Here is a 13,570-nt window from a genome sequence, read left to right as displayed (position 1 = left end):
TGGGTCCCGTATGTGCAAGGAGTTTCACAGACTGTTTTTTCTAATTTGCCATTGTGGGTCTCTGCTGGAACATTCAGTGAGGGCCGATCAATAGACCCTTATCCTTTGGAGTGTCAAAAACAGAAGTCTGGGCTCAAAGGTCTCTGTTGGTTCAATCAAAGAGCAGATCACTGAGTCTGGCAAGCGGGGAAAGTGAATGAGCTTTGCATGTGTAAGCTACAAGTAAGCACACACAAGCCTTGCTATTATCACAGAAACTGATTTAGAGAATCCTTCAGAGTCCAATGATCAATGTAGTGTTTGCATACAAACATTCGTCTGCACTCTTTTTTTTTTTTTTTTTTTTTTTTTTTTTGCGCAAGGGGTGGTGGGGGTGGTGGTGCAGTTTGAGGTATTGGATTTAGGACCCTGCATATGCTAAGCAATCAGTCTACTGCTCTGCTAGAAATGCACAGTCCTCTGTTTCCCTGCAGAGCACAGGCTGGCCTTGAACTCAGGAACCTCCTGCCTCAGTCTCCTAAGTACTGTGATTATAGGAATGCACCACCACCATGCTTGGCTTTCTGTAGACTTGTAACCAACTCTAGATTATTTACAATATTAAATATAAATGCTATATAAGTGGATGTTATACTGTATTATTTAGGAAACATAAGAGAAAAATCTATGTATGTTCAGTATTGCACATTTTCTGATTGTGTGTGTGTCCGCGCATGTGCACATGTGTATGTATGAAGGGCAGATGTTAATGCCCAGGTGTCTCCCTCCACCTTAGTGTTTGAGACAGGGCCTCTTGTGGAACCTGGAACTCATGGCTCAGGTAGACTGGCTGACCAGTGAGTTCCAGGGATAAGCCTGTCTGCCTCCTGGGCACCGGGGTTACAGACACGTGCCACCATGCCCAGCCTTTCACATGGGAGCTGAGGATTTGAACTTAGGTCTTTGAGCTTGGGTGGCAAGCACTTTACCAACTGAGTCATCTCTCTAGCTCCTTTTCTGAACAATTTTGGGTCCTCCAATTAGGAAACTGTGGGTATGATACAGAGTTTAAGAACATAGTGGCAGCCTGGAGGTGGTAGTGGTACATATCTTTAATCCCAATACTCAGGAGGCAGAGACCAGCCTGGTCTACAGAGTGAGTTAGTTCCAGGACAAGCTGTGGCTACACACAGAGAAACCCTGTCTAGAAAAACCAAAACCAAAACAAGCCAAAACAAAAAAACAAACCAAAACAAAAAAAAGTGGCATGCTCACTGTGGGTTATTGACTACATTTTTTCCTTTTCAACAGTAAACAGGGAGAAGAAACAGAGACTGCCAAGCTCCTCTGAAGGGAAAAAAAATGTTTTATTGATGTCTCTAATGCTAGACCAGTCTTGAAGAAGATGGGAGTGGAGGTGCAAAGGTGTCTGGTGTAATCACTGAAGCTTTGCTCTAGCTTAAAAACTAGTGGCAGGGGGCGGGCGGTGGTGGCGCACACCTTTAATCCCAGCACTCGGGAGGCAGAGGCAGGCGGATCTCTTTGAGTCCAAGACCAGCCTGGTCTACAAGAGCTAGTTCCAGCACAGGCTCCAAAGCCACAAAGAAACCCTATCTGGAAAAACCAAAACCAAAACCAAAACCAAAACCAAAACCAAAAAAAAAAAAAAAAAAAAAAAAAAAAACCAAAAACAATGGGCGTGGGGGACTGGGAAGGCAGCTCAGCAGTTAAGAGCACTCTTGGTTCTTCCAGAGGACCCCACCACCGACACGGTGGCTCACAGTCATCTATTTTAGAGGATATAATGCTTCTCCTAGAGCACCAGCCATAAATGTGGTACACAGACACACATGCAGGCAAAACACCCATACACATAAAATAATAAAGTAAAAAGTAAAACGAATGGGGCACCAAGGTCCAAGACATATACCCTGAGGGAAAGCCTGCCCTCAGAAAACAGAAGACAAAACAGAACAGAAACCACTGGACAAACAGTAAAGAAAGCCATGCCACAAAGCACACAACAAAAAACTGGGCATGATGGTGCTCTTCTTTAATGCCACACCCGGCAGGCAGTCAGGCGGATCTCTGGGAATCGCAGACCAGACTATTCTGCACAGTGACTAGGCTACTAAATGAGTCACCCTACTATCTAGTTATTTTTAATTCGTTTTGGTGGTGTGAATGGAACTCGGGGCTCTGTACAGGCTGACTTCATACATGCCTCAATGACATCCCAGCCTGGGGTTGTTCATTTTAACTGAGCAAAAATGAACACACATCTTCTGAACAACAAAATCCCAATAAAGCCCACCTTGTGGGACGGTAGTGCACACCTAGAGTCCCAGCACAAGGGTGGCTGAGGCAGTGGGATGCAGAGTTCAAGGCCAACTAGGTTATACCCTGTCTCAAAAACCTCCCAAAAACAAATAAAAATTGATTGTTAAAAAAAAAAATCCCGTGGTGCTTTTAGGAAATAGTTAATGTTTTTAAAGTTGAGCCTTCAATCTGGTAAGTTCAAGGACAGACACAGTGCTGGCTAGTTTTAGGAGAGGAGGGAGCCTCAATTGAGAAAATGCTTCCAGAAGACCAGGCTATAGACAAGCCTGTGGCGCATTTTCCTAATTAGTGATCAATGGGGGAGGGCCCAGCCCATTGTGGGTGGGGCCATCCCTGGGCTGGTAGTCCTGGATTCTATGAGGAACAAGCCCGCAAGCAGCACCCCTCCATGGCCTCTGATCCAGTTCATGCCTCCAGGTTCTTGCCCAGTTTGAGTTCCTGCCTTGACTTCCCTCAGTAAACTGTGACTGCAGATGTATAAGCAAAACAAACCCTTTCCTGCCCAAGTTGCCTTTGGTCATGGAGTTTCATGACAACAATAGCAACCCCATCTAAGACAGACACCACCATGATTTGACTGAGATGTCCTCCATAATCGCAGGCATTTGAACACTTGGTCCTTACTTGGTGGCACTGCTTGAGGAGGCTTGGAAGGTGTAGCTTTGCCGGAAGAAATATGTCATCACTGGGGTGGGCTTTGAGAGTTTTAGGCCTCACCCAACTCCCAGTTTGATTTCTGTTTCCTGCTCTCAGCCGGCTTGCCTCCCCCCCCCCCCCCCCCATGGACTCTACGCATCTGGAACTACAGGCCCAAATAAACTCTTCTCTGAATTGCTTTGGCCATGGTGCTTTCTCATAGCAACAGAGAAGCAACTAAGGCAGATGTGTTGTGAAAGGGAAGAGAAATGAAAAATTAAAACCACCAAAACCAAGCATGGCCCTCGCCAGGTCAACCATGACTCACTGTTCGGGTGGAAGCTCCATCTCAGTGCCCCCTTCCAGAAAACACACCAAGTGGCAGCCCTCCCACCACGAGCTACTGAAGACTACACCTACAGGGAGGGGTATTTAAACTGCCTCCAGGAGCCCGGTCACATGGTTTTTCCTGGTCTCCTCTCCTTACTTCAACTCTGGGGGTTGGGAAAATCACCTGGGGACGTTTTACCAATAAACCTGGTCTTTTTAATTCAATTTGATTATAATTACTGTGTCAGCAAAGGGACCCAATATCCGGGTACGGAAACCTTTCATCAGTGATTCAAGTATGTTTTATAGAAAGAACTATTTCTAATTAAAAGTTCAAAGCTTATCTCCAATACCATAAATATATTTCAGATGGATTATATCTCACTTATTAACTTACCTTAATAACGTTGTTGAGAAAAAGTGTCAAGCAGAAAACTAGAAGTAAATGCAATAAGAGTTTCCCAATCCTAGTCAGGAAGGTTCCAGTTTTTAGGTTTTTCTAGAAATTAAAAGAATTGTGTTTTAATTTTTAAGAAACATTTAAATAAATTTTAATGTCAACTACAACTTCATAATCACTTGAGATTGCTTAAAGATGTAAAATGTTGGCTCATGCAGCACACACATAAGTGAGAAACAAAACCTACCTCATGGGGTCTCTTTTTCTTTGTTTTAGTAATTTTACATATGATATGAAAAGGGGGAAATACTGGTGGTTAAAGTCTAAGCAGGGTGAGGGGGAGAAAGGTACAGGGAGCTGGTGAGATGACACCAAGGATGTACAAAAAAGCCTTGTGGGGACCAACTAGTCTGTAAGGTAATTTACAAATGCAATTAAACAAAGAAGGAGTTTGAACAGAGGTCACCTGTAAGGGTGCACAAGAAGGCATGGGTTAGTAAATGAAAACCTTGGTGTGAACACTTGGGAAACCTATGAGTTACTGAACAGGAAGGCCCCAGCAGACCCTAAGACAACATAAATTCAAGACAAGATCTGAGTAAATTGGGAGCATGGGGACCATGGGAGAGGGTAGAAAGGGAGGGGAGAGAAAGGGAGAAGAGTGGAGAAAAATATATAGCTCAATAAAAACATTAAAAAAAGATGTATATTGGAATTAGAAAAAAAAAAAAAGAACACAAATTCTTGGCTGCCCACTGATGAAGACACCACATGGGTTGTAGCGGAACCAAACTGGAACAGACTGGGGAAACTCCCTCTCAGTAGGTGAGCTCTCACAGTGTAGGAAAGCACTTAGCAGGATGCTGGGTAGGGTGGGGGCTGGAGGTGGAGAAGACATCAATGGTCTTATCTAGCACTGACCCTGCTTGCTAAAATACTGGCTGGCCAGGTAAAGAGTGCTCACTGGTGTGACAGTGGCATGACCTTATGGGAGCAACCAACTGCTTTCTGATTGGATGAGGTCTAGGCACCAGAAGAGAATTCATGCCTGGTTCTATAAACTTAAAAGCACATGACTGGGGAGGGAGGTCATTAGCCCTGGGAAAAAACCTATGGTGGTTGTTTTGTTGAGTGGCCATGCTGTCGAACTGTCTTCTAAATATTTATGTTTTTTATCTACAGATCTGTCATTCTCTCAGCCTTAATTAGAGAAGCTTATTCCCCCCTCTCCCAGTGGTTAATGCAGAGATTCATAACTGACCAAAGTATAGAGAATTATTATTAACTATGAGTGTTTAGCCTTAAATGAGACACCTTTATCGCGCCCCCACCCCAAGGCTCAGGGAACCACAGGACACAGTGGGTGGAGAGAATGCAAGAGTCGGAGGGTGGAGAGAAAAGCCCTGAGATGCTGTCTTCAGGACACGATGCGGCTGATTGTACTCATGAGCTCACAGCAGGTGTGGCTCCCTTCAAAAGACCTAGACAGATCAAGTCAGATTCCAGCACGGATGGGGAGGGGCTGATGAGGCCCACCCCTAACCGAGGAGCTACCAGAAGCTCCTGGCTGCTGGGAGAGGGAGGGTCATTTTTCTGAGGATATGGCTTCCAGTAGGTTGCCCATGCTGCAGCGGGTGGCCCCACAGCCATTTGCGTAGCTCAGAACTAACTGCATTCCGCGGGTAATTTTATAAATGAGGAAGAAGACACAAAGTTGGAAAGGGGACATGTTGGGGTCTCTGGGGAGAGACTGAAGGGTCAAGAGTGGGAGTAGATATGACGGAAATATATAGCATACAAGTATAACATTCTCAAAGGATTAAATGTCTAAAAGAACTTTACATGATTTTAGAATAGCTTATGAGATGCCCCACGCCTTTGTAAGCAGTTATCTGGATTTTCTGAATTGTGAAAACAGTGCATTTTAATTCGCTTCAATGTCACTAACAGGCTATGTAAAGACAGGAAAGAGTGTCAAACAGCAAGAGGTCCAGACCTGGAAGGCACTACTGAATACAGATGATTTTTTTAAATCTTCTATTGCAGTTTTCCATCTGTGACATATAATAATGTAATTCAAATAAACAACTCTGGCTAGTGCAGGAATTAAGGTTTCAATTGCGTAAGAAACAATCACTGCTAAAAGCAAAGAACAACACATGGACCTGACAAAGCTTAAAACAAATGTTCCAGCATGCACTTTAAAAGGAAAAGCAAAGGTAACCCTGATGGAGCTCTTTACTGGGAACTGGGTCATTTTCATCTGAATTCAGGATGAGAATAAGGTTCAGTGAGCCACACAACCAAAAATAGATCTTATAGGGCTGGAGAGATGGCTCAGCAGTTAAGATTGTGCTCTGCTTTTGCAGAGGACCCCAGTTTGGCTCCCAGCACTCAGTTTAAGTAGCTCACAACAGCATAACTCAAGGTCCCGGGGATCTGGTGCCCTCTTCTGTCTTTCCTAGAAATTGCACTCATGTGCACATTCATAAAACACACAGTTGCAGAACTAAAGACTAAAATATCTTAAAATCGTCTATAAAAATTAAAAAGTCCTACCTGAAGTTTTCTTACAATTAATACTGAAAGGTTAAAACTGATGAGCAATGATCCCAGAATCATGGAGTTAAAAAATTGAAGTGTGCAGACGAGGAGCAAGCAGCTTATCTGTATGCCGTACAGCCAGGTGGCCTGCAAAAGACGACACAATGGAGATTTCATCAGGAGACCAAGACACGGTGGCACAGTGACCACAGTTCAGGTTACCAGCAATGCAGAACACACACCTAGCTCCAAGAAACCCATCTACAGAGGAATGCAACATTGTATAAATTCCATTTGTTTTTCATTTTTACTGATAGAAAATGCCTTAAAGATTTCTATTTGTGTGTGTGAGCCTTCATGTGCGTTTGAGCATGTGTGCGCAGTGCCTACAGAGGCCTGAAGAGGGCGCCAGATCCCCTGGATCTGGAGTTACACATGGTTGAGAGCCACTTGATGCGGATGCTGAGTGCTCTTTAACCACTGAGCATCTCTCCAGCCCAATAAAATAGGATATTTTAATTTTGTGACATTAATGAAAAAGGAAACCAACAAAGGGGTAAATATATTTGGGGAAATGAAAACGTGACCTGTAGTTTTCAATTTTCTTTCCAATTCTTTTTATAATTAGTATCTACAACCAACAGTTGGGACATCATCTCTTCCCATTACTTTCCAGACCATCCGCTTCAAGCCCGAGTCATGCATGCCTTCATTTAGTTTGTGTTCATCCCCAGGGTAAGTCTGAAACCCCCATGAAGGCTCACAACTGCTTGTAATTCCAGCTCCAAGGGATCCAACACCCTCTTCTGGCCTCCGTGGGCACTGCATGCATGTGGTGTCATGACATATACACACATAGGCAAACACTCATACACATTCTAGGAAAAGTAAATCTTTTTCGAAGCAAGTTAGCGTTTTCAATTCCGTAATTACATAGATCTATGGAAAATAACAGTTTTGTTCATCAGACCTGACTTCCCTAATGGTTTATGCTTTTGACCTCAAAGGAAACCAATCTGCTTCAAGCACAGAGAAGGGAGGCCTGCAGGGCCTGCCTTTGCCTGATGTCACTAGGAGAGCAGGGCAGAGGATGCTAGGGGTTTTTAGGACTACAATGTATCTTACTATATACAGAAAAACATGAAATGGAATTGTAATTGATAGGCTGGCAGGGCCAGAGTTACCAGACACCAATAGGCAATGCGGGGTCAGACTGGCACCTCCCATTTCATACAAACATACTCCACGCTATTTGCTATTTTCTCACACCAATGACTATTTTGTGAAAATTTAAACTTTAAAGCACTGCATAACTGTGACAATCTGATTCTGAAATGTACTCCCATAGACTTATGTTTTGAAGGCTTGTTCCTCAACTTGTGGGGCCTTAAAACTTTTGGGGGAGAGAATTACATACATGAATACAGTGAGTATAATCTTATCTAGCCCATTTCTATCCTATGTCCCCCAATATGCTCCCTCCCAAATTTTGGTCTATTTTTAGTACTGCCCAAAGGTGTATGGATATGAGACATCCATCACAGCATGCAAGACCTACCAGGACTACATCCTCAGTAAAGCAGCTACTTGGCGGGGTAGGGGTGGGGAACTAAATGCCAGGATTTCAGCTGGTTTGATCTTGTGCAGGCAACCACAGCTGCAGAGTCTTTGGGAGATGGGGCCCACTAGTGGAAGGTGGTCACGGGCACCAGGCCTTCAGGGCTATGCACAGCTCTGGTTCTGATCCTTGCTCCTGCTTCCTGCCTGCTGGTTCTAATGCTGCCTTGGCCTCTGAACACTACAGAGAGAACCAACCCATCCCATCACCACGTCTTCACCAAGACAGACGGAAATCTCTGCAGCCATGAGACGAAAATAACCTTTTGTCCTTAACTTGTTCTGTCGCCGCAGAGAGAACAGTCACTTAGTGACTGTTTCACCACTGGCCATGATGGCACAGCTACCTCATGTGGGTGTATCTGCCGTCGTATATTCTTTAAAGTTTATGTGTGTGAGCTTGACCATATGCACCCAGCTCCTCCCTCCCACCCACCCCAGGCACTAATATTTTTAGTTGTGAGCCTAGCCTTTAACAGCTGAGCCATCTCTCCAGCCCCATCCCAGGCACTCTTAACATGTCTCCCATCCCCTTCATGTCCTCTCCACTGAGTGCAATGCATGCTGCTTGCTGGGACACTGATTCATCTAGTGCAGGGGGCCACAGCTGTGATGAGTTCACGGTGCGCAGAGGTCATGTCGTGTCCCAAAGACAGCATTTCTCAGCCCTCCTGCCCATCCTCCAGGGCTCACATTCTTTCTGTCCCCTTCTTAGGAAAAGGGGATTGAGACGGGGTCCCGTTTAGGGCTGAGCACTGGGTACCAGGCGCTTTCCTGACTGTGAAGTTTCTTAGTGTTCTGACCTTGGCAGTGGAAGGCAGAGCTGGCTTCCTCTGATACCATCCTGGCAGGGAGGGAAAGGATGTCGCCAGGCTAAGTGGGGGCTGAAGTTAGACTCCCCATGTGGCTTGTGGGAGATGGTGAAAACTCCAGATTTTCTGACAGTGCCCTGACATGAAGCAGATATGCTTCAGCAGAGCTGCATGAGGCAGAAATCCAGGTGCTCCCACGATCAGCGGCTGTCAGAGTTGGGAGTGGAGCTGCATGTGTTTGGAAGGTGTTGGCCGCCATGGGCTGTTAGTTGTCTGTCTTGCTAAGTTTTTTCCTTTCTGGTCCTCTGCTACAGAAAGGGTTTTTCTTGTGTTTTTCTGTCTGAATCTACTGCTATTTCTGGGTTTCTGATTTTTTCAAGGGACTACTCTGGGATCTGTGAAGGAGAGAGGAAACACAGGTGATTTGTCACATTGTCCTTCTGGTCTGGTTTCTAATTGTCATAGTCAGTGTTCTATTGTGTGAGGAGGCACCATGACCATGGCAACTCTTATAAGGAAAACATTTAATTGGGGCTGGCTTACAGTTCAGAGGTTTAGTCCACTATTGTCTTGGTGGGATGTGGCGGCATTCAGGCAGCCATGGTGCTGGAGAGGTAGCCAAGAATTTTATATCTGGATCAGCAGGCAGCAGGAAGAGAGGGTGACACTAGGCCTGGCTTGAGCACTTGAACCCTCAAAGCCCCAGTGATAGCACACACACTAGGAGGTAGATATGGCTTTGATATTTTATATGATTTTATATGTAGTGTTTGACCAGTCAATAAGAGCACACATTCTATGTATCGGGAGAATGTGACTATGAAAATTCTATAAAATATTATGGAAGAAAATAATTGTTTGGTCTGGAATGGTGGCTCGTACCTGTTACCCCAGCACTTAGAAGGCTGAGGCCAGAGGACTGTGGGAGGTTGCAGGCCGGCCTGGCTTACAGAGGAAGGTCTTGTCAGATGGCTTGGCAGTTAAGATCACTCGCTGCTCTTATAGAGGACTCAGGTTTGGTTCCTAGCACCCATCTGCCAGCATATAACCATTCATAACCTCACTACTAAGGGATCTGGAGCCCCTCCTGGCCTCTGCAGGTACCAGGCATGCATGTGGTACACACGTATACATGCAAGCAAAACACTCATATATGTAACGTAAAAATAAATCCTTTTTTTAAAAAAAATAAAATAAAAACAAAACACTTCCAAAAGAATTATATGCCCAATTCAGTTTTGTATTAAAAAATTGGTACTCTATATTAAGAAAATTTAAGAGCTACACTGTATTTTAAATTGTAACCCATGTTTATAAATGCCAACCGACAGATACACCTGTACCTCAAATAGATGTACTGTCAAAGGATTCTTTGTATTATTTGCCTGTATGAGTTTATGCATACCATATGCAAGCAGTACCCAGGAGAGGGTACTGGATCTGGAGTTGAATTTATTCTGTATGAGCTGCTATGTGATTGTGGGGAGTTGAACCCAGGTCCTTTGTAAGAGCAGTGCGTGCTCTAAACCATCGCGCTATTCCCCCAGTTGTCTGGAAGAGGAAGGTAGAGTGCTCACCTTCACGGCTGGCAGCATGTCCAGGGAGTCCAGGATGAACAGCACTAGCGCCTGCAGCAACATCACGAACTGATTGAATTGCCATGTCAGGCTAAAGAGGAAAGTTGATATGAAAATGGCAAAAAGTGTCAGCTTCTGTGGGGGGAGGAAAAAAGAGAAACCTTTGGGTAATTTACATGTCTGCAGTCATAAAAAAAAATCTCGCAGTTAAGCTTTCAGAGTAGCCTATGTCCCTATAAACCAAATAAAAGTGCAGAAAGCATAAACTGCTGCTTTGAAAACCGTTGCGTTTGTTATTTAAGCTCCAAATATCCCGAAGTGACATTCTCATATAAATATTCACATATGGTATGTGCATTCCACGCTGCTCTAGAGGCCGCAAGACACCCATCCACTTCTCAAGAGCAACGACTTAGAAATTCTGACAGCTCCACAGAACTGTGTGTGGGCTTCCTGCAACTACTTGAGGGCAGACTGTAAAGAGGACGTTTTTTCACTTGAAAACATTTTCTTTGCAGGGGAGGAGAAAGCTGAGTTCAACCTGGAAGTGAAGAGGTGGCTCGGCAGTCAACTTGCTGTTGTGGCAGAAGACACCCACTCGGGGCTGCTCACAACTGCCTGTAACTCCAGCTTGAGGAGGTCGATGCTCTTCTCCCCCATCCCAGGCACCAGAACCCAAGCGACTGTACCCACACAACACATGCCCGCACACATAATTTAAAACTAATAATTTTGGTCATGGAATGAGAGCTCTCCCCGGGAACCGCAGCATCTTAGACAAGATCGGGGGTTAAAAAGTAGTCTAGAAACTTTGGACTGACAAAATACCTGAGTGGGTAGAGACACCGAGAACCCTGGTTTAATCCCTGGATCTTACGAACCAGTGGGAGGAGAAACAATTCCCCCAAGTTCTCCTATGACCTCCACATGAGTGGTGTGGCACATCGCACACCCAGAGACACGCACACCTACACACACACACACACTCACACCTACACAATCACTCAAACAAACACAAGTAATGAAAGTGTTTTTAGAAACTTACTTCAGAGAGAGGCTGTAAGTTTGGTCTCAGGAAGTAGGTAATCGCTGCAATCTGAATTGCAAAGAAAGGCAGAGCCCAGTTCTCCCTCAGCGGGATGGTAAACTCAACCCTCGTGGTATCTGTTCTGTAGGAAGAGAACGCAGACAACCAGAATAGTAGCAATTAGACTCATTTCCTCAAGAGATTCCCCGATAGCTAGCTATAGGGCATATTTCATTCAGGGACACAGAGATCTGGCCACAGCTCTCAATGGCAACCGTCATCACAGTCTTCATCACTAATACCCCGCTGACAGGAAATCCACTGTCCTCCTCGGAGCTCAAGCCCATGTTAGTGAGGATACTGAGGCCCCTGCCAAACTCTCCTTCCTACTCCTCTCTAGATGCTGAAGCAAATTTTCTTTTCTTTGTTTTTTTTTTTCTTTTAAAGATTGATTTTTATGTATATGAGTGTTTTGCCAGCAATGGCCAAAAGAGGGCATCAGATTCCCTAGAACTGGAGTAATAGGTGGCTGTGAGCTGCCATGTGGGTGCTGAGAACCAAACCTGTGTCTTCTGCCTTTTTGGATTTTTTGTTGTTGTTGTTTTGTTTTGTTTTGTTTTTTTGGAGACAGGGTCTCTCTATGTAGCCCTGGCTGTCCTGGAGCTCACTATGTAGACCAGGCTGGCCTTCAACTCACAGAGATCTGCCTATCTCTAGTTTTGGTATATTACTAAACTCAGCCCCTTATAGCATTGTTAAAAGAATAGATTTTGTAAAGTGTTGAGCATATTATAAGCATTCACTAGACTTATAATAAAAAAATAATTTTGGGAAGGCTGGAGAGATAGCTCAAAGGTTAAGAGCACTGGCTGCTCTTGCAGAGAACCCAGCTTTAGGTCACAGCATCCACAAGGCAGCTCATAACTGTCTCTTGGATGCCCTCTTATGGCCTTCACAGGAAACAGGCACACACATGGTGCATATACACGCATGCAGGCAAACACTTAAATACATAAAATATGACTAAATCTAAAACACAAGTTTCATAAGATTAAGAAGAAAAGCTCTATTAGAATTCATGTTAAAACTTTAACAGCCTTACTAACTATTGCTGCTGCTGCTTTAAGCTGGGGAACAACCCAGTAAGTCTTTTTTTCAAGACCAGGGTCTCATTATGTAGCACAGACTGGTCAGTTACTTGCTATATAGTTCAGGCTGCTCTCATACTTGTGGTGATCCTCCTGCCTCAGACTCCTGAGTTCTAGGAATACAAAGCATAAGACACCCTGCCCAGCCAATAATCTTGAATAGGTTTTTATACTGATATTTCATAAGGCTCCCACATTTACAAATTAATATGAAAGTATGTCAACAATAACAAATAATGAAAGGACTGCATATGTATAGCACTGTATATTTTGCTGCAAATCCTATTATGATGGACAAGGAAGGCAGGTGTGCTGGGAAAGCCTCTTACTGCAGCAGCTAGGACAGCAGAGGCGGGAGGACCTGAACTCAAACCCTGCTTGAGTCACAGAGTGAGTTCAAAGACAGCCTGGCAACATAGTGAGACCATGTCACAAAATTTAAAAATTACAAAGGGAGTTTGGGACATAGTTTAGAAGAATTCCTTCAGGGCGTACACAGTACCATGGGTTTAACACTCTCTCTCTCTCTCTCTCTCTCTCTCTCTCTCTCTCTCTCTCTCTCTCTCTCTTTTACATACACACACACACTCTCTCATACACACTCACACACATACTCTCGCACACATACATTCATACACACACTCTCACACACATATACACATGCACACACACTCATGCACACTCTCACATATAGATACTTATATACTCGCACACATGTACACACTCTTTCACACACATGCACACACTCATAGGTACATACACTCATACACATACATATACTCCCACATACACTCCCACATACATACATTACTCATACACATACTCACATACACTCACACATAGTCTCACATACATACATACACTCACACACTCGCAGTCACATTCTCACACTCCCACATACACACTCACATGATGTGGGTTCTCCTCTGTATGCTGTGAATGTGTTTCATTACCATTGGTATAAAAGACGCTGTTTCAGCCTATGGCTAAGCAGAGCAAAGCTGGGGGGCGGGGGGTGGGGGGAGACACATCTGAACAGAGATATAGAGAGAAAGTAAGCGGAGTCAAGGAGATGCCATGCAGCTGCCAAAGGAGAAAGACATCAGCCAAAACCTTACCGGTCAACCACAGCCTCATGGTGATTCACAGATTACTAGAAA

At 44.4% G+C, this 13,570-nt stretch overlaps 1 protein-coding gene across 1 annotated transcript in view; it reads right to left on the bottom strand.

Annotated features, from left to right (window-relative positions):
* Dpy19l3 (dpy-19 like C-mannosyltransferase 3) overlaps positions 1-13,570 on the bottom strand; it is a 69,435-nt gene that overhangs the window by 26,574 nt on the left and 29,291 nt on the right. Inside the window, exons 7-10 of the mRNA XM_038339612.2 lie at positions 11,281-11,404; positions 10,236-10,370; positions 6,245-6,376; positions 3,683-3,784 (exon numbers count right to left, since the gene is read on the bottom strand). Coding sequence (XP_038195540.1) covers positions 3,683-3,784; positions 6,245-6,376; positions 10,236-10,370; positions 11,281-11,404 — 493 coding nt within the window. The remainder of the gene's footprint in view (positions 1-3,682; positions 3,785-6,244; positions 6,377-10,235; positions 10,371-11,280; positions 11,405-13,570) is intronic.

Source organism: Arvicola amphibius, chromosome 8, assembly GCF_903992535.2.
Source record: "Arvicola amphibius chromosome 8, mArvAmp1.2, whole genome shotgun sequence".
Lineage (NCBI taxonomy): Eukaryota > Metazoa > Chordata > Mammalia > Rodentia > Cricetidae > Arvicola > Arvicola amphibius.
The sequence above is the reverse complement of the archived record's forward strand: the minus strand, read 5'-3'. Positions and strand labels throughout refer to the sequence as shown.